General features: G+C 41.2%; 2 protein-coding genes across 9 annotated transcripts in view; one reads left to right on the top strand and one right to left on the bottom strand.

Annotated features, from left to right (window-relative positions):
• The window catches only part of HNRNPA1 (heterogeneous nuclear ribonucleoprotein A1), a 9,666-nt gene extending 2,613 nt beyond the window's left edge, over positions 1–7,053 (bottom strand). The window contains exons 1-11 of one of the 3 annotated variants that reach the window (XM_077753520.1): positions 6,948–7,053; positions 6,270–6,386; positions 5,874–6,020; positions 5,525–5,735; positions 5,343–5,435; positions 5,169–5,261; positions 4,804–4,878; positions 4,445–4,603; positions 3,714–3,869; positions 3,387–3,452; positions 2,213–3,152 (exon numbers count right to left, since the gene is read on the bottom strand). In XM_077753520.1, the coding sequence (XP_077609646.1) occupies positions 3,397–3,452; positions 3,714–3,869; positions 4,445–4,603; positions 4,804–4,878; positions 5,169–5,261; positions 5,343–5,435; positions 5,525–5,735; positions 5,874–6,020; positions 6,270–6,386; positions 6,948–6,962 (1,122 nt within the window). In that variant the 5' untranslated portion in view covers positions 6,963–7,053 and the 3' untranslated portion in view covers positions 2,213–3,152; positions 3,387–3,396. Of the gene's footprint in view, positions 1–2,212; positions 3,153–3,386; positions 3,453–3,713; positions 3,870–4,444; positions 4,604–4,803; positions 4,879–5,168; positions 5,262–5,342; positions 5,436–5,524; positions 5,736–5,873; positions 6,021–6,269; positions 6,387–6,947 lie in introns of those variants that run through there. The other 2 variants (XR_013332479.1, XM_077753521.1) reach the window with 2 other exon arrangements.
• Positions 7,054–7,533: 480 nt separating this feature from the next.
• CBX5 (chromobox 5) overlaps positions 7,534–26,064 on the top strand; it is a 35,916-nt gene continuing 17,385 nt past the window's right edge. Inside the window, exons 1-2 of one of the 6 annotated variants that reach the window (XM_077753519.1) lie at positions 7,534–7,769; positions 24,737–24,915. In XM_077753519.1, coding sequence (XP_077609645.1) covers positions 24,779–24,915 — 137 coding nt within the window. In that variant the 5' untranslated portion in view covers positions 7,534–7,769; positions 24,737–24,778. Of the gene's footprint in view, positions 7,770–8,779; positions 8,804–22,608; positions 22,716–22,875; positions 22,959–24,388; positions 24,460–24,736; positions 24,916–26,064 lie in introns of those variants that run through there. The other 5 variants (XM_077753513.1, XM_077753517.1, XM_077753514.1 and 2 more) reach the window with 5 other exon arrangements.

Below are 26,064 nucleotides of genomic sequence, written 5' to 3'. Positions count from 1 at the left end.
TTCTTTTTTTATTTATTTTTATTTATTTATTTGTTTTTTTAATTTTGTAATGTTTTATTTATTTCTGAGAGAGAGAGAGAGACAGCATGAGCAGCGGAAGGTTAGAGAGAGAGGGAGACACAGAATCAGAAACAGGCTCCAGGCTCTGAGCTGGTAGTCAGCACAGAGACCGATGCGGGGCTCGAATCCACGAACCGCGAGATCATGACCTGAGCCGAAGTCAGAGGCTTAACCGACTGAGCCCCCCAGGCGCCCCAGGACAAGCATGGTCTTTATCTTTGCTGTGTAGGACAAGGGTGAGCAAACTTTTGTAAAGGAGCAGATAGTAAATAGTTTGAGCTCTGTGAGCCATTTTCTCTTACAACTCTGCCATTGTAGTATGAAAGCAGCCAAAGGCAATATGCAAATGATGGATATGTTTGTATTCTAGTTGAACATTAATTATGAACACAAAGTTGAATTTTTAAATTTTTTTTTATAGTTTATTTATTTTTGAGACAGAGAGAGACAGAGGATGAGTGGGGGAGGGGCAGAGAGAGAGGGAGACACAGAATTTGAAGCAGGCTTCAGGCTCCGAAATGTCAGTACAGAACCCCACGTGGGGCTTGAACCCACAAACTGGGAGATCATGACCTGAGCCAAAGTCTGAGGCTCAGTCAACTTAGCCACCCAGGTGCCCCTGAAATTTGAAGTTTTATATGCCACACAGTGTTAGTTTCAGGTGTAGAACATATTGATTTGACAATTCTATACATTACTCAGTGCTCACCATGATAACTGTAGTTACCATCTGTCACCATACAACATTATTACAATATCAAAACACTCTTCTTTTGATTATTTTGTAACCATTTAAAAATGTAGGAAAAATTCTAAGCTTATAGGCCATATAAAAACAGGCAATGAACTAGATTTGGACCACTGACTGGTTTGCTGACAACTGGTATATAAGAAAGTAGAAGTAATATAATAAAATATTAGTATAACTAATCAATTATTTATAATATGGTAAGAGTCCTGAAGAAGTGTAAAGATTTTGATAGCGTAAAACAGGAGGTGTGTGACCTGATCTTAGCAGACAGTTAACAAGTTGGTCTGATTCCAAAAGGCGCTGATTTTGATAAGTTGGAACTAAGAAACAGATGTTTAGTCATGAATCCCGTCTAATCCAAAGAGCTCAGGAAAAGCACATCAATTTCAAATGTACTTTTTCCAAATAGTTATATTAACTTAAGATCAATCAAAACATCATTTATGGAAAAAAGCAGTATAAGAAAACAGGTGAGTCTCAGTTACTCTTCTCCAAAGTAACTTACTGTCTATTATTTTTTTTTTCGAAATTAAAAGCATTTTATTAAAAAAGTCCGTTCATAAAACTGAATGATTAATTCAAGCTGCGAACAGCTAACAACTACATGGCAGTGAAAATGAAGTGCACAGTGGCTCAGATAAAGGTTGTCCTCATAAGGATGTTCCTTTTAGCCATGAATTTGGACAGATGAGTTTGTTTCGTTTTATATTTTTAAAGAGAGTTGATTTAGCCGGGAGTGGCAGACTCCTCCCACAAGTGTCTACTCTCAGCTGTAGAGTGTCTGAGCTGGAGCCATTCGCGCTATGCTTGCTAGCAGTTCCTAGTAGCTGAACATCTCTCCTGGATCTTTAAAGGCATTGTCACGAATCCTGAGGTATCTGCAAACTCCCTCAATAGTTAAGGTTCCACCTGCCATTGCAAACTCAGCCGATATCAAACTCATGGAACTATCACCCATGCTTTCCCGCCCACCTCCCACCCACTCCCCCCTCCACCCTCCTCCCCAAAACTTCCAAGCAACACATCCAAGATATTGGGAGGGAATACACAGTCCTAGTGATAAACAATTCTCTATGCTGCCAGGTACAATGGCACTGAAATTGAGGGTACCAAAGGGAGGGCTCAAGAGAACCTATGTAACAAATAACAATGATCGGATATTACGTAACTATAAAAGGCTTCAGAAATCATTTTCTGTACAATTAACATTTTAGGATGGTTGTGTGATGTACCATAGTTAAAGGAAAACTGCAGTTAGCATGAATATACTAAAATTGCCTCCCCATCCCCCAAATTTTACTATCCAAATAAGAAATCCATATAGTTAATCTACAGACCTCTATTAAGGACCCACCAAACCAGAACAGAGTGTAACTGCTGTTTTCCTTTAATGTAAGCCTGTTTTTGCATTAAAAATAAGATATTCTTACTGGTGCTGGTCAGCTTAAAAAGGTCTCCCAAACACTTCTAATCTGTGGACTTATGGGGTGGCATTAGCCAGCAGCTGGTTTCTATTCTCTGGCAGAGTTTTGAACTTGAATTGTGATAGAAGCATTCAACATTATGAGGGGTAGTGGGCAGGGAAAGTCCAAAGCTCTGCCAGTCCCAAATCCATACAGTTGCCATTCCATTCAAGAGAATATTAAATCGTTTATTGATTACACATGATAATGGATGATACACAAGCTTTAATCCCATCTATAATTTTATCTGATACCATGATTCAATTTAGATATATTGCATAGGATGTGCCAACAATCATATTAATAACCAAATAAACTCCAGGACTTTGCTTGGGTGACCCTTTTAACGGTGAACTCCAGGTCACAACACATTAACTATCAGTTCAACCACACCAATGTTTGTGGAGACAATGGATTCTGTGCCCAAGCAGGTTGCAAATAAAATTTCAAATGGAACCTGGCATCACCCTGAAGGATTCTAACTTCACACTGTTGGGGTAGTTTACCAAGATGGCTTCAGAGTAGACTAACTTTACACAGCACATTTAAAAAAAGACACATTTATTCAGCGTCATGATCAGACTATTACATTTAGCAATCAACAGCATGGGTGCAAAAAAAAAAAATCTACATTAAAACCCTTTGTTGGAATGCTTTACACTTTCCACAGAACAGAAACTAAAATAACCTGTTATACAATTAGTCACAAATACAGTCCTCGAGTTTTTTGCCCATACACATGAGTATTGTCTAAAACATGTCTTCTTTGTAGCAGCTAGGCCCTGCCACCACTGTGCTTGGCTGAGTTCACAAATCTGTTGTAACCTGTAGCTTCCCTGTCACTTCTCTGGCTCTCCTCTCCTGCTAAGCTTTGTTTCCTGTTGAACAATATGGAATAAAGTTGTTAATCTAAACATATTAAGACTCAAGGCTACAATCCAATAGCAAGTTTTCTTTCCCACAAATTTTGCTGATCTGAATATTAACTTAATAGCCACAATTTTACTGCAATTATAATGTTAACTATGTTGCACTGCTCAGCTACATTAGGGTTACTGGATTCATTACAATTTATAAAAGTTAACTTGAAACATAAAGAGAGGTTTACTTACCTGGCAGTAATTAAAACCTTCTGCCACTGCCATAGCTACTGCTGCTGCTGGAACCGCCATAGCCACCTAAGAAAGTAATTTGTCCCTTTAAGTTTTGGAAGCACAAATACGAAGACTGTTTATATCACGGGCAATAAAAGTTCAGATTTAAGAGTTTGGGCACACATGATTTTCCCAATTTGATTGCACATTATCTATCAAATTTCAGTTGTTTTAAATTGCAACTTTTCACTGTCAACACACACCCCTCCAAAAACTAGTGTATTCCTTATGGGATCTAGTTCGTTATGGACACCTCACCCTCTAATAGGTACATACATACAATACCTTGGTTTCGTGGTTTGGCAAAGTATTGGCCTCCACCACCATAGGGGCCAGAGCTTCTGCCTCCAAAATTTCCTCCTTTCATGGGTCCAAAATTTGAAGACTGATTGTTGTAATTGCCAAAATCATTATAGCTTCCACCACCTCCAAAGTTGCTTCCTAGAAATGAAAAGAGGACCTTTATTTGTCACTTGAGAAAGATGGTAGTTCTGAATTCTATTTCGTACTTAGAGTAAAAAATGTTGCATGATCTGCTTGCCTTCCTCCCAAACTCTGGTGGCTCCAATGTTTGATTACTTATTTCATCCTTTTCTGGGCAAGGCACTCAGTTGAACAATTTAGTACTTTATGTAAAAATTCACCCAACTTACCATGGCATAGTAGCACACTTCCTAGCCTGGAAGGCCTGTACCCATCCAGGGCACTGCAAACACATGCTGAATGTATCAACTAAGTGCCTAAGATCCCAAAGGAGTTAAGACACTAAATCCTGCTGGAGGCTAATCTAATTCTGATTAAAGACAGGACTATCCGCTTATGCATCTATCTTATTTGGGAGTGAGGCGGCCCCAGCTTAAAGCTAGGAGGAGGTAGCATTAGCAAGCCCGTTAAAAAAGAATACCATGCATTGTCCCACATAAGGCTTTTTAAGAGCATCAAATCCCCTTATGATCATAAACTCTAAAGAGCTAATCTAACTATTGCACCAAGTACTTGGATCACTGGATACCTACCACTACCACCGCCAAAGCCGCCTCCGCCTCCTCCGTTGTTATAGCTGTCATAGCTGCCACTCCCGCCATAGCCACTGCCCTGGTTTCCATAACCCTGTCCACCACTTCCATAGCCTCTGCTTCCTCCAGAGTAACCAGGGCCGCCTCCTCCATAACCACCTACAAGAATACAATTCTTCTCAATAAGACAAAAGTATTCAACAATCAAAAACCTGTGCAAGTGTAACGCCTAAAAGCCTGCTCACAGCATGCTGTTACGGTCAGAGCTGAGCTTGTCATGCACTAGGTTAGCTCTACTAACCTATTCTACAGAGTCCAAAACAAACTTTTCACCTGTATACTGTTCAAGATAAACTTACCATCATTACCAAATCCGTTATAGCCATCCCCACTGCCACCATATCCACCACCACCTCGACTGCCACCAAAGCCACCTGGAAAAAAGTAGAGTTTTAACCACTTTCTGAGGTGTATTGGCCACATACAAATTACACTCTTCTTAAATTCCAGATTTACAAAACCACCTGTATTACAAAAACGATCTCTATACTTAAGACTTCACCTTCTGGCTAGTGAGAAGCCAGAACAACATGAATAAAATTTAACTTCGGAAAAATTGGCCAATAGGAACATCTACCACAGGCTTCAAGTGGACAAGTTATCTGGGGGTAATCGAATTACAAGCTTACTATTAATTGAGTAGACTATATATAACCACACATACCACGCCCACTGAAGTTTCCTCCACGACCAAAGTTGTCATTCCCACCAAAACCACCTCCACGACCACCACCGAAGTTTCCAGAACCACTTCGACCTTAAAAGATAAGTTTTAAGTGTTAAGCTGTACAAACTGGAATTAATTAGTTGCCTGTAAGGTCTGATTAAACAAACCCACCTCTTTGGCTGGAGGAAGCACTAGCCATCTCTTGTTTAGACAGAGCTTTCCTTACTTCACAGTTGTGGCCGTTCACAGTATGGTATTTTTGAACTAAAAAATTTCAAAGACAACACAATCTCAAGGCTTAGCATACAGCATGGGTTTAAAAAACCTTGGTGAATGGCATACCCGATACTTACTAACAATCTTGTCTACAGAGTCATGGTCATCAAATGTTACAAAAGCAAAGCCTCTCTTTTTGCCACTGCCTCGGTCAGTCATGATTTCGATCACTTCAATTTTCCCATACTGTTCAAAATAATCTCTTAGATGATGTTCTTCAGTGTCTTCTTTAATGCCACCAACAAAAATCTTTTTCACAGTTAGGTGGGCACCAGGTCTTTGAGAATCCTATTATGAATAGGCCCAATTAAGTCACTTCCAAAGTAGAACTATTCTTAATCAAGATTAAAAGTTTATCACCCCCAAATGCAAAATCCACTTAGTGGCACACTTTTAAAAGACCAAGAATAAAAAATTATCACTCACTTCTCTCGAGACAGCCCTCTTTGGTTCTACAACTCTTCCATCCACCTTGTGTGGCCTTGCATTCATGGCCGCATCCACCTCCTCCACAGTGGCATAGGTGACAAACCCAAAGCCTCTGGAGCGCTTGGTGTTTGGATCTCTCATTACCTGAAACATTAATTCATTTACTAGATAGTAAAACCGCGAAGCGAATACAAGGCCCTTCAGCTTCCCGCTATTCATCTAATATAAATCTACTAACAGGGAGCCTCTAATCAGCGAAAGCCACACCTTCCCTTGCCAGGTAATTTTCAACTATAATCCCGTTAACCATCGTCACGAGTACGGTGATTACAGCAAAATTAATCCAAGGAAATCAACTAGTTCTACCGGCCTTTTGTCTCTTCCAAGTCTTACCACACAGTCCGTAAGCGTTCCCCATTGCTCAAAATGGCTCCTCAGACTCTCATCGGTTGTTTCAAAGCTCAAACCTCCGATGAAAAGCTTCCGCAGCTGTTCAGGCTCTTTGGGAGACTGGGAGTAGGGGAAAAAATCATTACATGGCGGCTATAACGACAAATTATCTTCCAGTCAGGAGAAGCAAAGCCACCCAACAATGATACACAGCAGTTATTGTTCCCTCGGGTCGCAGCAAGCCACGTGCTTCTCCCCATTAGGGGACACGGTCCGTTGGGGGCTGGGAAGCCCCAAGCGCATGCGTCCCTACTCCTCCTTCGACGCACGCGCAACAAAAGGACGGAGCTGGGAGAATACAGAGCCAAGAAAGAACTACATCTGCTCCTTAAGAAACTCGCCCCGATACAAGGGCAATAACAAAACGAAACGAAACAATCGAATATAAGTAAGAGTTTCGCCATAAGGAATAACCCCGGCGTGATAACTAAGTGTTGCAAGACGGCGGCCTCATGGCGACGACGAGGACAAAATGGCGACCCGAACTTTGGGAGGGGTAGGCCCTGGCAGCAACGGAAGAACTGCCGAAAGAGCTGGCGCAAGCAGCCAACCCAGGCCACGTCCTACCGAATTCAGGAATGGATGAGGAAGAAAATTAAACGGAGAGAGCGTGCTACTCACCTCTGACTTAGACATGACGGCGGTGGGAGGGGAGACTTTATCGATGCTTACTCGGCGGCGTCCACGGGCAGAAAGGAGTAATCTAACGAACGTATCTGCCAGCCTACCTTCGGCCTCGCTTTTTTATCCCGCCTCCTCGCTTTAGGCATTGGTAGACTCCGCCCCTGAGTATCTCTGATTGGATACTTGCAATGGCTCCCCCCCTGCTATTGGTTTGTAGGGCCGCAGTGCTGTGTAACGTCATCCCTTTGGGCGGCCTACGCAGTCTCCACCCCTTAGTGTTCATTGGTTCCTGAGCAGTATTTGTCTTAGCTAGTGTGATTGGCTCGCCAACCAATCATTCATATTTGAATGTATATAAGGTATTTAAATAACTTTTTGATTCTTCACGCCCCGGAATTACGCTCAACTCACTTGGCAAAACATGATTAATACTATGTATTAGGAAAGAAGTTATGGGGTGACTTTTTAATTTCTCTTTTGCAACGACCGCCCGCTAAGCGCATGTGTAGTAAAATGGCGAGTTTACGCAAGCGCATTAAGAAGTTCCGCTGGGCGCTTGGAACACGTGAAATGGCGGGCAAGAGACGGCGGCGAATCTACAGCGCTTGCGTGGTGGCGGGAGTTGTGCCTCGTTTTGCGCAGGCGTAATGGGCGGAGAAAGGGTACGGTCCCAGGATTGGTCGCGCAGGCGCAGGGAAGGATCCGTTTTGGCGGGCGGTTGGCGTTGCGCAGAAGGCGGCGGCGGCGGTGTCTTGTGGTCCTGCCTCACCACAGAGGAACAGGGAAGACGTTTGCGTGAGTGATCGGTCTCGATTCCAGGTAAGTGACGGATAGTCTTGTCTACCCATACGAGGTCTTGAACTGACTCCAATTGGGCCCGTTATTGTGTGAAATGAATGGACCGCGGGGTGGGGGCTAGTGAAGGGGGAGCGGTGGGTCCGGCCAACCAATGGAAGGACAGGGGCGGGATGTTTTATTCCTGTAAGTTCTGTGGAGCTCTGGCGCCGAAGAGCTTGACTGGCTTGTGTCTAGGCCAATTGGGTCCGCCTTTCGCTGCAGACTGATCGGTCCTTGGGCCATCGGAATGTGGGAGGCGGGTTTCCCGCGCCTGAGCAGCGGCTCCCTGAGCCAATGAGCACGGAGCGCGCGGTAGGTTGGGCTCTTCCAGGAGGCAGCGGGTCGACTCCAATGGGGAATGCGGGAGTCGAGCGGTTAAGTGGCTGGGCCAAATTTGGAGCCAGTAGACGGATAGCCTACGGGAAACGCTCGGGGAGATCGTCCAATCAGCGGTCCAGAAGAGGGAGGTCTTGATGTTAGGGGTTGTGAAGAAGGGGTTTCAATGCCCGTGATGGCGCGACAGGGCGCATATTTTATCCACTGTGACTTCTCAAACCATGCCTTTAGGCCTCCGTCCCATAACCTTTCTGGGAGGGAAACACTAAGTTTTGGTACCCACACTTTTAGTTTTGAGGCGAGCAGGGTAGGTCTTTGGGAACTCGAATCTTTAGGAAGACTGACTTGAAATGTTAGGGCCAATAGGATAAATCTATACTGTCGTGGAAAGGCGCCCGAGAAACAAAAACCTACATAACGATGCACCTTTTCACGGACAGATGGATGTTTGTAAATCCATAGAAAAAGTTTTGGAAGGCTACGCACCGAAGTGTGTTACCTCTGGGGGCAGTGGGATCTAGGCAGGTTGGTGTCTGATGTTTAAGTCTTTTCAGCGATCGTAATTTGTGATTAAATAAAGGTTAAATTAAAAAGTCAATTTTTGCGTTTCCAGTCATAATCACGGGCTTCTCTTTTATCCTTACACCTCGAGAGAGTGCGGTCTTCCGTTAGGAACTAAGGTGAGCCTCAGTATAAAAATAGAAACGTTAAAAAGGTAACTTTTATTTGACTACTTAGTGTACCTACTAGGGACGCTAGGCTAAGCACCTTACAAGCATTATTCATGTCTCAGTGCCTTTATCTTACTCTCTTTGAGGACTTTCTCTCCATGTCGATTTTTCTTTATACCGTTACGAGTTGCTAAGCTCTCTCCTCTTCCTTTGAGGATGACTGCATTTTTATAAGGAAGTTGCTTAACAAGGGGGATATTTAGGGTGTTAGACAAAGGACTCGTCCATCACCTGGATTATTCCATTGCCTTCAAAGTGTTTATTTTACAGGCACTGTAATCACTTGTTGGTAATGCCTATTCAGCCGATTTGAAGATGTTTCAGTAAAATAGGGAAATTTTCATTACATAATGGCCATATAAGAATCTAAATTGCTCTGTTGTTCACTGATATATTTAAGGTTAACAGAAGTAACTGTAATAAGTTCAACTACATATGAAGTACATTTCTGATTAGAGACCTTTGTGACATTGTACAAAAGAAAGTTTAGTTGCCCTTATAATGAACACAGCAGTCTCTGACACTTGCAAGAGGACAAGTTTATTTCATATTTTCTTGTATATTATTTGTAGATACACTAAGCACTTTTCCTGCTTAGTTTACAAGAGATAAAGAGATGTAGATTAAGGTTATCTGTCCCTAATTTATTTAGGCTCAAAAGGACTATAATCTTGATCTGCTATAGGGTTTTTGACCTCAGCACTGTTGACATTTTGAGCCAATAAAGGCATCTCACCTCATCCGTCACCCCCATTTGTGACTATCAAAATGTCTCCACACATTGCCAGATGTCCTGGGTGTGTGGGGTAGTGGAGATGCAGTCTTCCTCAGTTGAAAACCATTGATTTAGGGGTGCCTGGCTGATTTGGTTGGAAGAGCATGTGCTCCTGATCTCAGGGTCGTGACTTCAAGCCCCACGTTGGGTGTAGAGATTATTAAAAAATAAATAAACTTAAAAAAATTCATGTTGATGTAAAATGACGTGCTGGGAGCTGGGGCTGGCTCAGTGGAGGAACATGTTACTGTTGATCTAAGGGTTATAGGTTCCAGTCCCACATTGGGTGTAGAGATTACTTAAAAAAACAAAAATAAATAAGATGATAGATGCCGAAATAACTTGTCAAAGTCTCATAATTGGAAATCAGAGGAAGAAGACCGGTGAAGTGTATAGGAAGTAGTCTTTGGTGAATGCATCACTAAATCCTATGGATATCTCTTCATAGGTAAGAGTGATCTTTGTTCTGGTGGATAAAAGGAGAATTTCATTAAATTTTTACCCTGTCTTGAAATTTAAATACGATTGATTGCATCCAGTGTTTGGCTTCCTAAAACAATGGCACATATGTTTTGGAAGAAGGTGGGTCTTGCATTAGATGCTTGTTAGATTTTTACCTGCTTTAAGCCTTTTTCCTTTACTGAATTTTTTTGGATCAGAAAGTTTTTGCCTGACCCTGTACGCATATTGAAATAGGCTTTACTAGGTAAATATATGTGCAAAGCACTTTGGTATTTTCTCATCTACAGTACACGATTTCATTTTCTTAAAGATGCAGATCAGTTTCCGCCAATATCATGGCCCCAAATTCACAGTCTGGGGGAAAAAGAAAACTAATCTGAAGAAAGGGAACCAAATCATGCTTCCTCAGATTATTCTGAATGGATTCCTCCCGTCTCCAGCCACAGCTCCTTGGATTTATAAACAGATTAAACTGTGATCCCTTATTTGATGATTTTAATGATATATTTTACTTTGAAAGACTTCAGGATTTGAACACAGGCTTCTTGGTTTACCGTGGTATGCAAGTACAAATTGCTTTTTTTGTGAATTCTCTTACAATGTCAGTTAATAGGTCTGATGAACATTTCTCTCTGATGGGTAATTTTTCGCTGGAAATTCTGAGACTATCAGATTGAAAATCTTAAGTTGAGGCTTATTTCTTGCCTTCGGAGAACCTGGTTTGGTTGTTCGTTTGTACTGATCTGTTAACGAGACAAGATTTTTAGCCTGTGTTACAAAAATTAAATTTCAAGTGATTATTCTTAGAACTTAAGGGTATATATGATTGCTACCATACCTAAAAGGGGAAATAACAGATCTTCACTGGTCTGTCTGAAAACCAATTAAAAGCAAGCTATCTGGATAGTAAGTGAGCAGGATGACGGTTGGGGCAAAAAAGAAAGAATGAACCTGCCTTTGCAGTGACTGGGTTCTTATATGTCTAGGAAAGTTTTGGTGGTTTTCAGAGCCCTTGATAGTGGCTCTGGAAAAAAGAAAAGGTATCCAGGGTACAAAGGTTTCTGAGGAAGATTAATGTTTTTAGTTTAGATATTTAATTTAACCACATAGTGTGATTTATGTATCTTACTGGAATAGCCCATTTAACAATTCTTGGTAAAGCATTTCTTTCCTTTTCTTGTTCTTTTGCTCAGTCTATTTTTCTTTCCATTTACCTTACATGAGATTGGGTTCAAAGCTGTGTGCTATGGATATTGATTTTAAAAGTAGTGACTTACAATGTGAGATACCACTTGTGACTGATTTTGTATGGCTGCTGTTTACACATTGTTATTCATGAACTTGGACTCTGGGCAGTTATCTTTTTTCCCTGACAACTTTGATTTTCCTTTCCTTCTTATAAAGGATGCCTTTAACTGATTATTGTACTAATGGGAAAGAGTCCAGGTCATCCTGAGAAGAATTGGCTTGTGCAGAGTCCAAGATTCAGCTTGGTTGGATTTCTGTAAGCTACTCGAAGCCACATATTCATTTCTGATGACAACTTTACACTTGTGTTGGCAGAACACCCACAGTGACAACTGGTGCCTATGTTTAGTCTGTCCAGGAGCTCCACCAGCTAACATGTTTGGGGAAAAACCTACACTGTTCTTGTTAGCAGCTATGTAAATACTAGACCTCACTGAGTTTGTCTTCCTGAATCTGCCAGCATTTTGAGGGGTAAATTGCATTCCCTGATTGCTTCAATTTACCATTTGAAATGAGGGATTAAAGGTTTTAGGCATTCTGTGGGTCACTTGAAGCATAATTCTTTTTGGATCAGTAATTGGTTTTATATATATAGATCCAGTTTATGATTTTTAAAAATTTTATTTCCCCTGTGTATTAGTTTCCTGTGGTTGCTGGAACAAATGACCACAAACTTCGTGGCTTCAAACAGTGGGAATTTATTCTCACAATTCTGAAGGCTAAAAGTCTGCAGTCAAGGTGTTGAGCCCCCTCTGGAGGCCCTAGGGTAGAGTCCCTTCCTTGCCCCTTCCCAGCTTCTGGCGGTTGTCTGCCTCATCTTGTGACCTCATCTCTTCCTGCTCTGCCTTCATATGGTCTTCTCTGTCTCAGAACTCCTGCCTCTTCTAAGGGTAAACGTGATTGCATTTAAGTCCCAGCCAGATATTCCAGGATAAATTTCTCCTTTCACATCTTTTAGTCACATCTTTTGCCATATAAAGTGATATTTAAGTGATATTTATAGGTTCAGGGGATTAGGACTTGGGTCTCTTTTGGAAGGGCCATCACTCAGACCACTACACCTTAGTTCTCTAACCCCTATCCAAATTTTATGTAATTCAAAAAGGAAAAGGTATTTTATTCATTTATTTTAAGTTTAGAGAAAGAGGGGCAGAAAGGGAGAGAGAGAGAATTTAGAGAGAGAATTTTTTTTTCTTTGAGAGAGAGAGAGAGAGAGAGAAAGAGAGAATATACGCTTGTGGAGCCATGATCCCCTGACTCAGATCATGACCTGAGCTGAAATTAGGAGACAGATGCTTAATCGACTGAGCCACCCAGGCACCCTAAGAAAAAGTAATTTTAAAAATGAGAGGCAAATGTGGGGAGAAAAAAGCCTCAACAAACTTAGATTCCATTCCCATATCTGTCATTAACTAGCGATATAACCTTGGGTGAGCCATTTGCCCTCTTTGTTTCTTAAGTTTCTCTACCTTCTATGGAAAGAATTGGATAGGTGATTGCTGATAGCCTTCTAGGCTGAAGTCTTTCATTAAATGACTCCTGAATTGTGTTGGAGTTTGTTTTTGAAGCCAGTAATTAAAAAAATTTTTTTTAATGTTTTATTTATTTCTAGGAGAGAGAGAGAGAGAGAGAGAGACAACGTGAGCAGGGGAGGGTCAGAGAGAGAGGGAGTCACAGACTCTGAAACAGGCTCCAGGCTCCGAGCTGGCAGTCAGCACAGAGCCCGACCCGGGGCTCGAACCCACGAACCGCGAGATCATGACCTAAGTGAAAGTCGGACGCTTAACCGACTAAGCCACCCAGGCGCCCCGAAGCCAGTAATTTTAAATGCATATAAAGAACTCATTTTAATATTTTGGGCCAATGTAGTCCAATGGTGGTCTTGCCTAGGACTTGAAGGATAGAAGACTAAGTTGTTGGCTGGTTGTCATATCCTTGGGGTATTAACATAGGATAACAAATTTGTTAATTGCTTGTGATATTTCTAAAAAGGGTGTAATGGACTAGTTGGGCCATTTTCCACTCTCATCCTGATGAGGCTGTGGACTGTGTATTCTGGATTTCCTTTCTGGTAAGAGTAGTTTGTCCAAATTAAACACTGACAGATTTTTCTACCTTGTAGTTTCAAAATCTTTCACATGCAGTCTTGCTGTTCGGACTTAACTGAGTGCCTGTTCCATCAGGCTTCATCGCTAGAAAGGACATAGAAAGCATGGGATTGAGATGGTGGTGTGTTGTGGAAAGGACTATTCGAAGATCAAGCTTTAAAATGCACTCTCATTATTTATTTATTTCTTACATGGAGTGGACGAGGAGGAGGAACTAAATTGAATTCAAGTATTCTTCTGATTGTAATCTCCACTTCTAAGAATAAAGCAAGTTCATATCTCAGTCAACAGACATAATTATGTCAGAATAAAATGCCCTGCTAAAGAGGCCAACCAACAGACTGGGGTATCTATCTTAAGTTTGGTTGCTGAGGCAGATCCTTGAACTCGCTGTGCCTTCTTTCTCATCCCTAAATCAGTAAGACTTACCTACCTCACAGGGAGTTGTGGAGGGTAATATACTGCTAATTTGTTCTGTATTTCCCAACAATAAATTATATCTAAGGATCTGATAAAACATAGGCAAACCTCATTTATATGAGTAGTTGGAGACAGGCATAGATATAACTTACAGATAGTTCAGAAAATTAATTAAAGTTATTTTAACTTCCTCTGTCCTCAGACATCTTACCTTCTGTTTGCTGTATACTTTCCAACCTTTTTTGTTCTTTTTCCATAACAGACATGAGGTAGGTAGGGCAGATCGCTAACACCAGATTAGTTGATAAAGGGATCAATTCATCAAGAGGACCCAACAACACTGAGTTTTACACAATTAATAATAAAGCTTCAAAATACATGAAAGAAAAAACAATGGAAATAAAATATATACATCTATAATTAATACGCTTCTAAGCAACCCATGGATCAAAGAAGAATCACAAAGAAAATTAGAGAATACCTTGAACTGAATAAAAATGATAACATGACCTCAAAATTTGTGGGATGTAACTAAGTGCTTAGAGGGAAATTTATAGTATTAAATGCTTCAGTTAAAAAAGCAAAAAGGTCTTGATTCAGTGACCTACATTTCTATCTTAAGAACCTAGGAAAAGAAGAGCAAATTAAACCCAAAGTAAGCAGAAGAAAGGAAATATTAAAGATAAAAGCAGTAAGTAGTTGAGGAAGTATAAAATAAAAATAGAGAAAATCTGTGAAAGTTGATATTTTGAAAAGATCACTAAAATTAATAAAGCAAATCTGATCAGGGAGAAAAAACAAATGAGTAAGAGAAGGGATATTGTAACTGATTGTAGAGACATTTTAGAAACAATAAGGGAATATTATGCACAACTCGGTCCTTACATTCAGTGTCTTAGATGAATTGAATCACCTCCTTGAAAGACAAACTACCAAAGTTCACTTCAGCAGAAATACAGAACCTCCTTAGCACTGTTTTTATTAAAGAAATGGAATTTGGGGGCACCTGGGGGGCCCAATCATTCTTCCAAACTCTTGGTTTTGGCTCAGGTCATAATCTCACGGTTCATGGGTTTGAGCCCTGAGTTGGGCTATCAGTGCAGAGCTTGCTTGGTATTCTCTCTCTCTCTCTCTCTCTCTGCCCCTCCCCTGTTCACCCTTTTCCTCTTTCTCTTTCTCTCAAAATAAACAAACATTAAAAAAAAAAAAAAGAAATGAAATTTGTAGTTGAAAACCTTCCCCCAATGAAAACTCCAGGTTCAGATGGTTTCACTGGTTTTACCAAACTCCCCCCCGCAAACCTTTAAGGAAGAGATAATACTAATTATACAAATTATTTGTATACTAATACAGATTCTCCCAGAAAATAAGAGAGGAGGGAACACTTACCAAACTGTTTCATATATATGTATATATTCATATTCATATTCACATATACATACGAAATGTCTATTTATTTTTGAGAGAGTGAGTGCACAAGCAGGACAGGGGCACAGGGGCAGAGAGGGGGGACAGAGGCTTCAAAGCAGGCTTTGTGCTGACAGCAGCACAAACCTGAGCCTAAGTCAGACGACGGAGCCACCCAGGTGCCCCATATTTCCTTTATGTTTTTAAAAGTGTTTTCCAGTTCATTTGTCTTCTTACCTTTACAGCAGACCTGTGAGGTAAGTATGGCAAATAATTTAGCGCCCTAAGGTTAACTGAACTATCTAGCTTGACCTTTCAGTAATCTGATTGGAAGACGACCACATCTCCTTATTCCTAGTCCTGATTTTGCCACTGTTAACAAGTTACCCCTTTAGTAGCTTTTTTTTGTTAACAGCTTTTGGGGACAGGACTTTACCAGTGCTGACTTTACCAAAGAGAAATTGTTAAAATCCTTAGCTCTTAAGTTGAAGACTGGGTTAGACCCAATGCCCATGCAATGCTCGACACTTACTGGACCTTCAATAAATATCCTAGAGCAAGGATCAGAATTGCTATATTAATCATTCCTGTGGCAGAAGACTTAAATTAGGACTGTAGTTGGAAACTGGACAAAAAGAGTCAGAAACATCTTACTTGGTTTAAGTAACACATCAGAGTATCCAGTGGAAGAGCTGGGTGGTCTGAGATTGGCTATCCCTTTTAGCCGTTAATCTGGTAGTGGCCTTTCTTTGCATTTAACTATCAATATATCTGAAGTGTAGAGCATACTTTTATGATATTGTGGCATAGTAACTCACACTTAAATGTCAATAGAGACACTTGCAAAGACCTACAAGGTTCAATAATTTCTGGTGTGGGTTTGTTTCTCCTGTCATCACCCATTATGTATTTTTTTACAGCTTTTAAATTGCCACAGAGAGAAATTGGTCAGGATCATAATGGATGGCCAGAGAGCTGCCAAGGATACTGTTGTATGGGATGGGAAAAAGTTCAATACCGCTTTGATTTTATTTATCTAAATTGTAGGCTATATGACTTCAATATAATTCATGTTGCTAATACAGCAAGGTAATGGTAAAGTACAAAATTATGCCATAGGCTGAAGGAGTGTTCTCTTTTACTCCATGAAGTTTTACAGTCTTTCTAACTCCAATTCTATAAAAACCCTTTTTTTGTCAGCATGTATTAATCAAATTTTAGTATATTGATTTAAATTATAATAGCACCTCAACAGTTAGAGATTTTAGTTTATGGTTATGCAAATTATTTTTTTGTCTCTTGAATGTCTTCTCTAAACTAAGGCTATGAGATAGTATAAATTGTCTGGCATAGGAGAGGCTTTTGCTTAAAATAGAGGATTTGTGGGAGAAACGTGAAGGGGTCTTTGTAGACCCTTAAGCTGCTGATGTCTAAAATCTGTACAGGCTGGTGGCACCTGGGTGACTCAGTCGGTTAAGCATCTGGACTCTTGATTTCGGCTCAGGTCATGATCTCACTGTTCCGTGAGTTCTAGCCCCGGATTGGACTCTGCACTGACAGTGTGGAGCCTGTTTGGGATTCTCTCTCTTCCTGTCTCTCCCCCTCCCCCCAATTCCCTATCTCAAAATCAAGAAATAAACTTTAAAAAACTTAAAAAAGTTATACAAGCTGGACAATGCCGGCTAAGCTCCATGTCTTAATTTTATGGCTATTTGAAAAATGGGACCCTAATTTTACTTGTGGGCAGACACTGTAGTTCTGTTTTAACCCTTTCATGTTTTGTGAACATGCTCTGCCAAAGTGGTATGTAAAAATCTAAGATTCATAGTAACAGCTCAAACATTCTTAAGATTTATTTTTGGTGAAATTGCCAGGTTCTTCATGAAAGGTGACTGACTCTACTAGTTATGCTTCATCACAAAGAAGGGAGGAGTGGGTGTGAGGTTAACACCCACCTGAGACTGGTCCCTTAAGATGAGTTCAGTACACTGCAAGGACAAAGTTGTTGGAAAGCGTCATCTGGAAGACATTTGCCTATAGTGGTGCCAAATTCTACTTTCTCATAAATCTTGGAGCAATTGGATCTCTAACCTCTTGCCCAGTGATGGGTTTGGGTGCAGCCTAACTAAATTAAAGAAGACTGACACTTGAGAGAAGAAATTCAGTAGATTTTAATAAAGGAAGTAAAATCCCATATAAAATTATTTTGTGAGATTGTGATTGCATAATGAGAGCTCAAGAATTTGTGTGTTACTGCTGAATATGTCAGTGAACCAGACAGATAACTTCAAGCAGTTCTGAGAGTTAACTATGGTACACATTCATTTATATTTTTTAATGGGTCATTGCTTGGAGGAGAATACAGCCAAATAAAATTATACGGCACCCTTTATCTCATTTTATAACGTATATATTTTAATCTAAAAGTACAGAAGGCCCTTAATTCCCTTGCTCACCGGAGCAGGAGTCTTGGATAATCAACAAACAGGATACTTTGCCCCAGAATAATTCTGTGACTGGTTGAGGCAGTGCCTTGGCCTGGTTTTTAGAGGATCATGAACTGGAGCTGCACTAGCCAAAGGGAGAACATTTCCTCTCTCCTGCTCCTTTCTATTAATAAAGTTTGTGTTGTCTATATGTGGCTTGTTAATGATAGGGGTGTTAACGACCACAGTTAATCTTCCTCCTCAACTCTTTCCTAATCCAGTCTCTTAAATAGACATTTAAAAAGCTTTTAACTCCTCTTGAATTGGGTGCTCATGGGCTTTTGGTGGAGGTGGAGTGATAGTTATCAGCCCATTTAACAAAACCTGAGACAGCCAGGACAGCTGTAATGTGCATCTCTATGCTGTGTTTTTGTTAAAATGCCACATGGCTAATACTTTGGAAATCATAAATCTAGTAGAAGAAAACATCTTTATAGAGGGTATTTTAGTTTTATGCTATATGTGTTACAAACTTAAAATCATTGGTACTTCTAGATCCATAAAGAACAAAGAACATAGACCAGATTAAAACAGTTCTATAAATTCGGTTTCTTTTCATCTGCTTTATTTATCGCAACAAGGCGACATAGAGGACTCCTAGAAGACAGTGCTGTAGCTGGCAATGTAATCCTCACCTAAGCCACTAACTTTCCGCAAGCACTTCTGGGGGAGAAATGGGAATTTCTCAAGCCTGGGCTAAGTGAATTCACCCATCAGCAGCATATTTAGTTGATACACATGATAGGGAGCTTTGCATATGCCCTTATCCTTTTCTCCTCTTTAGAATGGCTTTCTCTCTGGAGGGTTTTTGCATTGTTATGGCTTAGATTTTATTTTGAAACTCTAAAATGGAGTTGCCTGACTGGCTTACTTGGTAAAGCATGCAACTCTTGATATCTGGGTTGTACGCTCAAGTCCCACATTTCGTATAGAGATTACTTAAATATAAAATCTTACAAAACAAAACTCTAAAATGAAGAGAGAGACTCGCTGATTATGTGTTTTGACATTTGGTCTGACTACCGCCTCCAAATAGTTCAGTGGGTGGTTCAGTGAGGTGCTTTACCAGTTAGTTTTCATTACTTAAAAAAAAATTTTTTTTTTTTTTAACGTATGTTTATCAGAGAGAGACAGAACATGATCATGGGAGGGGCAGAGAGGGGGAGACACAGAATCAGAAGCAGGCTCCAGGCTCAGAGCCTGACGCGGGGCTCGAACTCCCCGACCTGAGCCAAAGTTGGATGCTCAACCGACTCAGCCACCCAGGCGCCCCAGTTTTCATTCCTTTTTAAAAAAAAATACAAAGCAAGCTCAGAGAAAGATTTAGAATTATGTTGTATATATACTTCTGCTCGTAAGTAGTGATGAAAATAAAATGTGCTACACCAAGATCTAAGAAAAGCCACCAAGACAGCTGGCATTGCAAAGTAGTGACTGGAAGGACTAGAGCAGAGCCTGAACTGGACAGACAGATCCCTGAGACCCCATGTGAGTGATTCTCTGGTTCCAGGATTGATAAATGGCAAACCGCTAACCATTACCTCTGTTCTGGATTGTCCCAGTTTTCTGTAATGGTCTCTCTGTACCTTCTGCAGACTAGTAGTTCTTAATACTTTTTTTTAACCCTTATAATGAATGGGATTTTTTTTTGTTCCTCTTCTCTTTCTGCCTCACTTCTTCACCTCTTCCCCCCGCCCCACAGAAGATTTATCTGTTAAAGAAGTCTCCTGTCATCGACTTGGAATGTGGGTTCTGACTGTGCCTGACCACAAAGCTCTTTGATGTTTTTCCAAGGCTAACTTCTTACCAGATCCCTGGTTTAGGTATATTTTGACCAGCACCCCGAGGCCTGCAAGGTGAATTTGCCTTGTGTTGTTGATATTAAGGGCTGGTGGAGCCTGCTCTTTTCTCATGTCCTGATGGGCAGTTCAGTTGCTGGAATCTACCTGTAGTGGTTGATGCCTTTACCAGAGTTACTGTGTATAAGAAAGGGCTGAGAGCTGTCATGCTTGAAAGACTTTAGAAACTTGAGAAGCTGCTCACCCCTTCCTATGGAGATTCCTACAAGGATAAGGTTGCGCTCAGACTCATCCTCTCTTCCTTCGTCATGGTATCTGGATTCTACCTTAATCACTCCATCATCCTGCCAGCCCTGTCTCATTTCTTATACTTGAACGCTCCCTCCTCTCAAGCTCAGCGTGAACCACCAGTCTCGATGCTTTATCTGGTCCGGGCTCTAGCCCTTAAATTGTCCGTCTGGCTTTGTGTTTCATTTGACCCTAATACACTGGGTCGCACTGTCTAAAGGAGAATTATGTCCCCTCCGATGTCTGAGTGCATTTCTCATTTCTTACTGCTGCTCCTGAGCAGATCTGTAACTTCAAGGTTAAGATAAGACACATTCCATCAGAACTATGTCGTCATCCTTGCCAGCTTCTGATCTGTGACTGTCCAGGAGATTTACAAGACACTTGGATGCCATTCTTTACAGAATATTATGGTTGGACTCTGACTCCTGGCATCACGCCCAATTTGATTTGTCAGCTGTTACAAAACGCATTTCCCAAAGAGAAAAGGACCTTAGCTGTGTGCCCTTTAGGCAGTTCTTAAAGAGTGGGAAGGAGGAAATTGATCTGACATTATTTCCGGATGTTTCAGGGAGGGAATACACACCAGAATTTTTTGTCCTTTTCCTTGTTGGTTTCATTTTTTTTCTCCCTAAAAGATTTCACTAAAATATTAACGTTGCTGTCATTCTTTCCTGTCCTTTGTCTCTTCATAGAATTACTGTTAGTCTTTTCATACTGCCACTCTAATGCTTTTCTGAGCTTTAAGAAGTAAAAATAAGTGTTTTACCCTTAAGAGAGAATGTACCTGGGGTGCCTGGGTGGGTCAGTAATTAAGCAGACCTTGGTTTTGGCTCAGGTCATTATCTCACGGTTCATAGGTTTGAGCCCTGAGTTGGGCGCTGCGCTGACAGCTGCAGAGCCTGCTTGGGATTCTCTGTCTCCCTCCCTCTCTACCCCTCCGTCGCTCTCTCTGTCTCTCTCTCTCTCTCTCTCTCAAAATACATAAACATTAAAAAAAAAAAGTAACCCTGCGAAGCTTTATTAGTTTACTGGTGCCTCGTTAACAAAGAGACTTCTTTCTTGCTGTCTACCAACATTTTGAGCTGTGGGAGTTACTATATGCGATAGGGTTTAACAGCTTAGGAATTTGGAAGGTCACATATTTCCTGCTGCTGTTGTATTTGGCCCTATATTTTTACAAAAGCTTCTCTTTGGGGGACTCACCATCTCTTTGGTCTCTATATAAACTCACTGTTTCCCTAAGAGGTAGGCAGTGGGGATTTATTTGGCCCATTTTCGTGATTCTGGGGTTGGACCTCAGTTATTTACTCAGTATCACACATGGCAAGTTAATCACAGAATCAGAATCCTGATCTAATTCCTTTGGCATTGTTTTTATATCCCTTAACTACAAAAAGTTTTAGAAAGTTAGGAAGAGTCCAAAAAGGCAGTTTTTACTCAGATATCCTGACGGGTCCATTCAAAGTGAGGAAATCTGTAGTTAAAAACTGTCAATTCTGAAACCCTGTAATTTCTTCTGTTTGATAACCAAAATAATCACTGTTCTCTGCTTTTTCCACACTTGGGTTCTTTGCTTTTTTTTTCTTTTTTAATTGTTTTAAATGTTTTATTTATTTCTGAGAGAGAGACAGGGTGAGCAGGGGAGGGTAGGAGAGAAAGGGAGATACAGAATCTGAAGCAGCCTCCAGGCTCTGAGCTGGCTGTCAGTAAGTACAGAGCCCATCGTGGGGCTCGAACCCATGAATTGTGAGATCATGACCTGAGCCGAAGTCGGACGCTTAACCGACTGAACCACTCAGGTGCCCTGGGTTCTTTGCTTTTGACTTGTCCCTTTTTCTTACTCTCCTATGGCAGCAGTCCCTGCCTTTAAAGCCCCTTATTGTAAAGCAGAGCGAGGCTTTGGGGCTCTCCAAAGTGTTCTCTAGGGGCAGGAGAAAGGCCAGTTTATGGGACTGCAAGTTTCTAAGTATTTCTTTTATCTCAGCCCTCCTTTTCTCGACTGTTAGGGATTATTGATAGAGTTTTAAATTATGATATACTAATGCTTTGGGTGGGTCGCATTTATTCCAAAATTTGTTTTGTAAAACTGTTATAAGAACAACAAATGAAAAATGGTTTTAATTTAACAGTAATGGTGAGGATGGACTTTTAAAACTACTCCCTTTTTAAGAACTAAAGGACTAAATTTTTTTCTACCTATGATTTCAGTTGATAGGTTCTTTGATAATGCTTCAAGTGTCTGGATTCTGTTTCTGTAGCATTCTCCCAAAGAAGGCAAGTTGTATAGTATCTTGAAATACTTGCCTTCTCCCCCTCTCTTATCCCCCATCCCCCAAGCAATTTTAATTAACTGTTCAGTGACAGATGGTAGAAAAGGCCTTGTTTAAAGTGCTTCTGGTGGGCTGGGTTAGGGGTGGGTGGTTTGTACTGATTCCCTGTTGTAGAAGGACCTAGCCTTTCCCCTCCCCCTTCCATTTGAGCAATAATCCTGTTAGATGATCTTAAAATGCTATTGATTAATTCCCAGTGCTCTTGGAGGAATAAGTACAAGTTTGGGGTTTAAAACCCAAGAACCAGTTCCCTTGAGCTCTGAATGCCTTAGCTTTGAGGCCAAGGGAGTACCTTCCAACTTCTCCACCCAGTCTTCACTGAAAAGGAAAGTTAAGCCTTTTAACTTTTCCGTTTGCTCCCCCCCCTTAGTCTAGTACTGCTGCCAGTTGCCATGGCAACGGGCTGGGACAGCTGCGCAGTGGCTCCCAGGCAGCTGGGTGGGGGCGGGGGAGCTGCCAGCCCGCCAAGCCCCAGACCTGGGAGGGGAGGCCCCTCCTGTTAGCCCAGAGGGAAAGAAAGAACTGGGGCGATCCGGTAGGTAAAGGAGGGAACCCCCATTCATCTTCTACCTTTGGGGCTCCTCTTCTGCATGAAGGTATAAAGGCAGATTTTCCTCTTTCCTCCCTCAAACTGAAGAACACATATATGTAAATCCTTGTTTTTCCTGGTGAGGCAGGGGAGGCCATAGCCACAATGCTTAACTGCATGCATCTAACCCGTGGCTGGTTTTAACCCCAGCGCTCTGACCTAAACTGCTCAGCTCCCGGAAATTCCAAGGTGAGTGGGGGTGGGGGTGGGGTACTCTCCCTGGAATATGACATTTCCTGTCTCTGGTGAGGTCGGAGGCTGTTTTTATTTTAAATAAGATTTTTTTTTTTTAAAGCTTAGGACTCTCTTCAAAATTCATGGAAAAATTATTTTGAAGCTCCTGTCTACATTCTCCCCCTGCCAGCCCCTCTTCCAAATAAAGTACTTTAATAAAAACTTACTTTTATTACAAGGCTGTAATGGGTACAGACAAGTTTTTTGGGTGGGCAGCCCTATTGCTCATAGGTTCTGGAGACATGGTTTCCAACTAGATGTTCTTGGAATAATTCCTTAAATTTTGCTTACAAGGTAGATTGCTAAATGCAACTTTTTATGCTACTTGACTTGAACAAAATTCTGGGATTAGTGGCCTTCCTTGTTCCTGGGAGTCGTCTTCTAGTCGGGATGGAAATATTTTTAGAAAGAAAATCTTTTTAAGATTGCAGAAAAAGAAAAATGGAGTTCAGCTAAGAAAACAATTCCCTGCTACTCTATAATCCAGACTGTAGACATCATTTAACATGGTTAGAGAAGAATTCTTAAAAATGATTATGGAAACAACAACGTGGGAACTTAAAAAACTAGATTCTGTGTTGAGTACCCCCTAGTTGTGCATATTTCTGAGCTTAACTCAATTTCCATTTGTGTTGCCTTGCTTCAGCTTTCCTTGGGCCTATGAATGGTTCCTCTGTGTTTTGAGGCTTCATGTTGATGTGCGTCTGGGGCCAGAGTTTTTTCCTCCTCTTCTGCCTTTGGCCCATAGTCAACTCCAGTTAAGAGTGGTACCTCCTTAACTACTTGGAATAGTTGAGCCTTGAGAATTCCTGAACAATCCAGTAACAAATTTTTATTTTATGGAATAAAATTCTCATTTTCTTCCTCCCTTTCTCTCATCCCCAGATGAAAAAGGAGGCTTAGTGTATCTGAGATGCCAGCCTCAGGGTTGTGAGCTGATGGATGTTCTGTAGGAACAAGCTCAATTTGTTTAAGGGAGAGGTGTACCAAGTCACCGAAGGCAGTGTCAAAAGATGCTTGACCCAGCCTTTTTTGTGTGCTGCTAAGAGGCTAGTCAGGATCCTCAGAGCAGAGGAAGGCTTACATTTTATGGCTTTTCTTTTTTCATTTGTATAAAGAACCTTATTCACCTTGTAGGGAAAGATTTTAATTCTGTCCCTTTTCTTTTAAGCTGCTGGTTTTCCACATTTCTTTGAGATCCTGGCTTGTAAACAGTTAAAGAAGTAACCAGGAGTAACACACCACACCACTTGTCTTTCAGAATCTGAAAATAAAGGGGTTAGACAGTTGTGTCTAATAACAATTTTAGTCTTGTGAGCTGAAGAGAAAGTTGTGGTTGGGAAAGTGGGGATTGACCCAGTTTTTACTTATAATTCTTAGGACTCATCTGTAGAATGCTTCAAGACCCAAGAGAAGAGTACAAATACCCCCTGCATTCCATCAAGAAGAGACAAAGGTTTTTGGGGGTGTTTCGTTTTCTTAATTTTTAGTTTATTTAGAGAGAAAGTGAATATGAGCCGGGGAGGGGCAGAGAGAGAGGGAGAGAAACCCAAACAGGCTCTGCACTGACAGTGCAGAGCTCGACTTGGGGCTCAATTCCACAAACTGTGAGATTATGACCAGAGCCAAATCAAGAGTCGGATGCTTAACTGAGCCACCCCGGCACCCCCAAGAAGTGACAAGTTTTAACTCCTTGTATGGATTCTGACCATTTTGTCCTTCCTTATTTGCAGGAACCCGGTGGCCTTAGTCCTTCAGGTGGAACAGCTTGCAACATGGGAAAGAAAACCAAGCGGACAGCTGACAGTTCTTCTTCAGAGGATGAGGAGGAGTATGTCGTGGAGAAGGTGCTAGACAGGCGTGTAGTTAAGGGGCAAGTGGAATATCTACTGAAGTGGAAAGGCTTTTCTGAGTAAGTGCCTTCTTTTAGGCCTTAGGACTTTGCAGAGGTGGATACCTTTGGTTTCTTTCCCCATGAGCCACCGCCATCTTTGTCTTTTCCTCTCTTCACCTGCACTCCTAAGAGTCAGAAGACACAGCAGTAAACTCAGCAGAGTCTCTCCCTTGATACTGGTGTTCTAGTGATAATGCTTTTGAGAGATGGTCTAGTGAATTAGTTAGAGGTGTAGATGTGGAGCCAGATTGCAGAGGTCCAGATTCTTGCTCCACAATTTAAGAGCTGGGTGACCTTAGTTTTAGTTCCTTATTCTTTCTCCTCCTCAATTAAATAGGAGTGGGAAATAGTACTTGTCCTAGAGATGCTGGGTAGATGTAGAGCCTAACAAGTATGTTCAGTGTAAGTATAAACTGTTACTGGGGCGCCAGACTGGATCCATTGGGACAGCATGTGGCTCTTTGAGCCCCATGTTGGGTGTAGAGATTACTTAAAAGTAAAAAAAATTTTTTTGTTTTTTAAGTATAAACTGGGGTGCCTCGGTGGCTCAGTCAGTTAACCGTCAGACTGTTGATTTTGGCTCAGGTCATGATCTCAGAGTTTGTGAGCCCGAGCCCGGAGTTGGACTCTGCACTGACAATGTGGGGCCTGCTTGGGATTCTCTCTCTTTCTCTCTTTCCCCCTTCATTCCTCTCCCTCCCTCTCCCTCCCTCTTCCTCTCCCTCCCTCTCCCTCGCCCCCATGCTCACAACCTCTCTCAAAAATAAACATTAAAAAGTAAATAAATAAAAACTGTTATTGTTACTATTCTTTTGAATATAACTGATCTAAAATGTATATATACAGTTAGGCAGAAGCTGTCTATCCCATAGGCTCTAGTTTCCCAAAATGATCCTTGAATAACAGAAGTGACCTAGGATGAAGGATTTATCTTAATGAGAAAGTTAAATCTGAGGCCACATTCCCCCCCAGCCAATTTTTTTTTTTTTTTTAATTTCAAATGTACAGCTGAAGCAAAAGAAACTGAGTGAACACTCAGATACATACTGCCTAGTTTCTGCGGTTAATATTTTAATATAGTCTATCAGTCTGGCTTGTTTTGTTTTTGAAGACCTGAAACTCTGCCCCCCCCGCCTTTTTTTTTTTTTTTTTTTTTTATAATTTTGT

Source organism: Crocuta crocuta, unplaced genomic scaffold, assembly GCF_008692635.1.
Source record: "Crocuta crocuta isolate KB4526 unplaced genomic scaffold, BGI_CrCroc_1.0 scaffold30, whole genome shotgun sequence".
Taxonomy (NCBI): domain Eukaryota; kingdom Metazoa; phylum Chordata; class Mammalia; order Carnivora; family Hyaenidae; genus Crocuta; species Crocuta crocuta.
The sequence above is the reverse complement of the archived record's forward strand: the minus strand, read 5'-3'. Positions and strand labels throughout refer to the sequence as shown.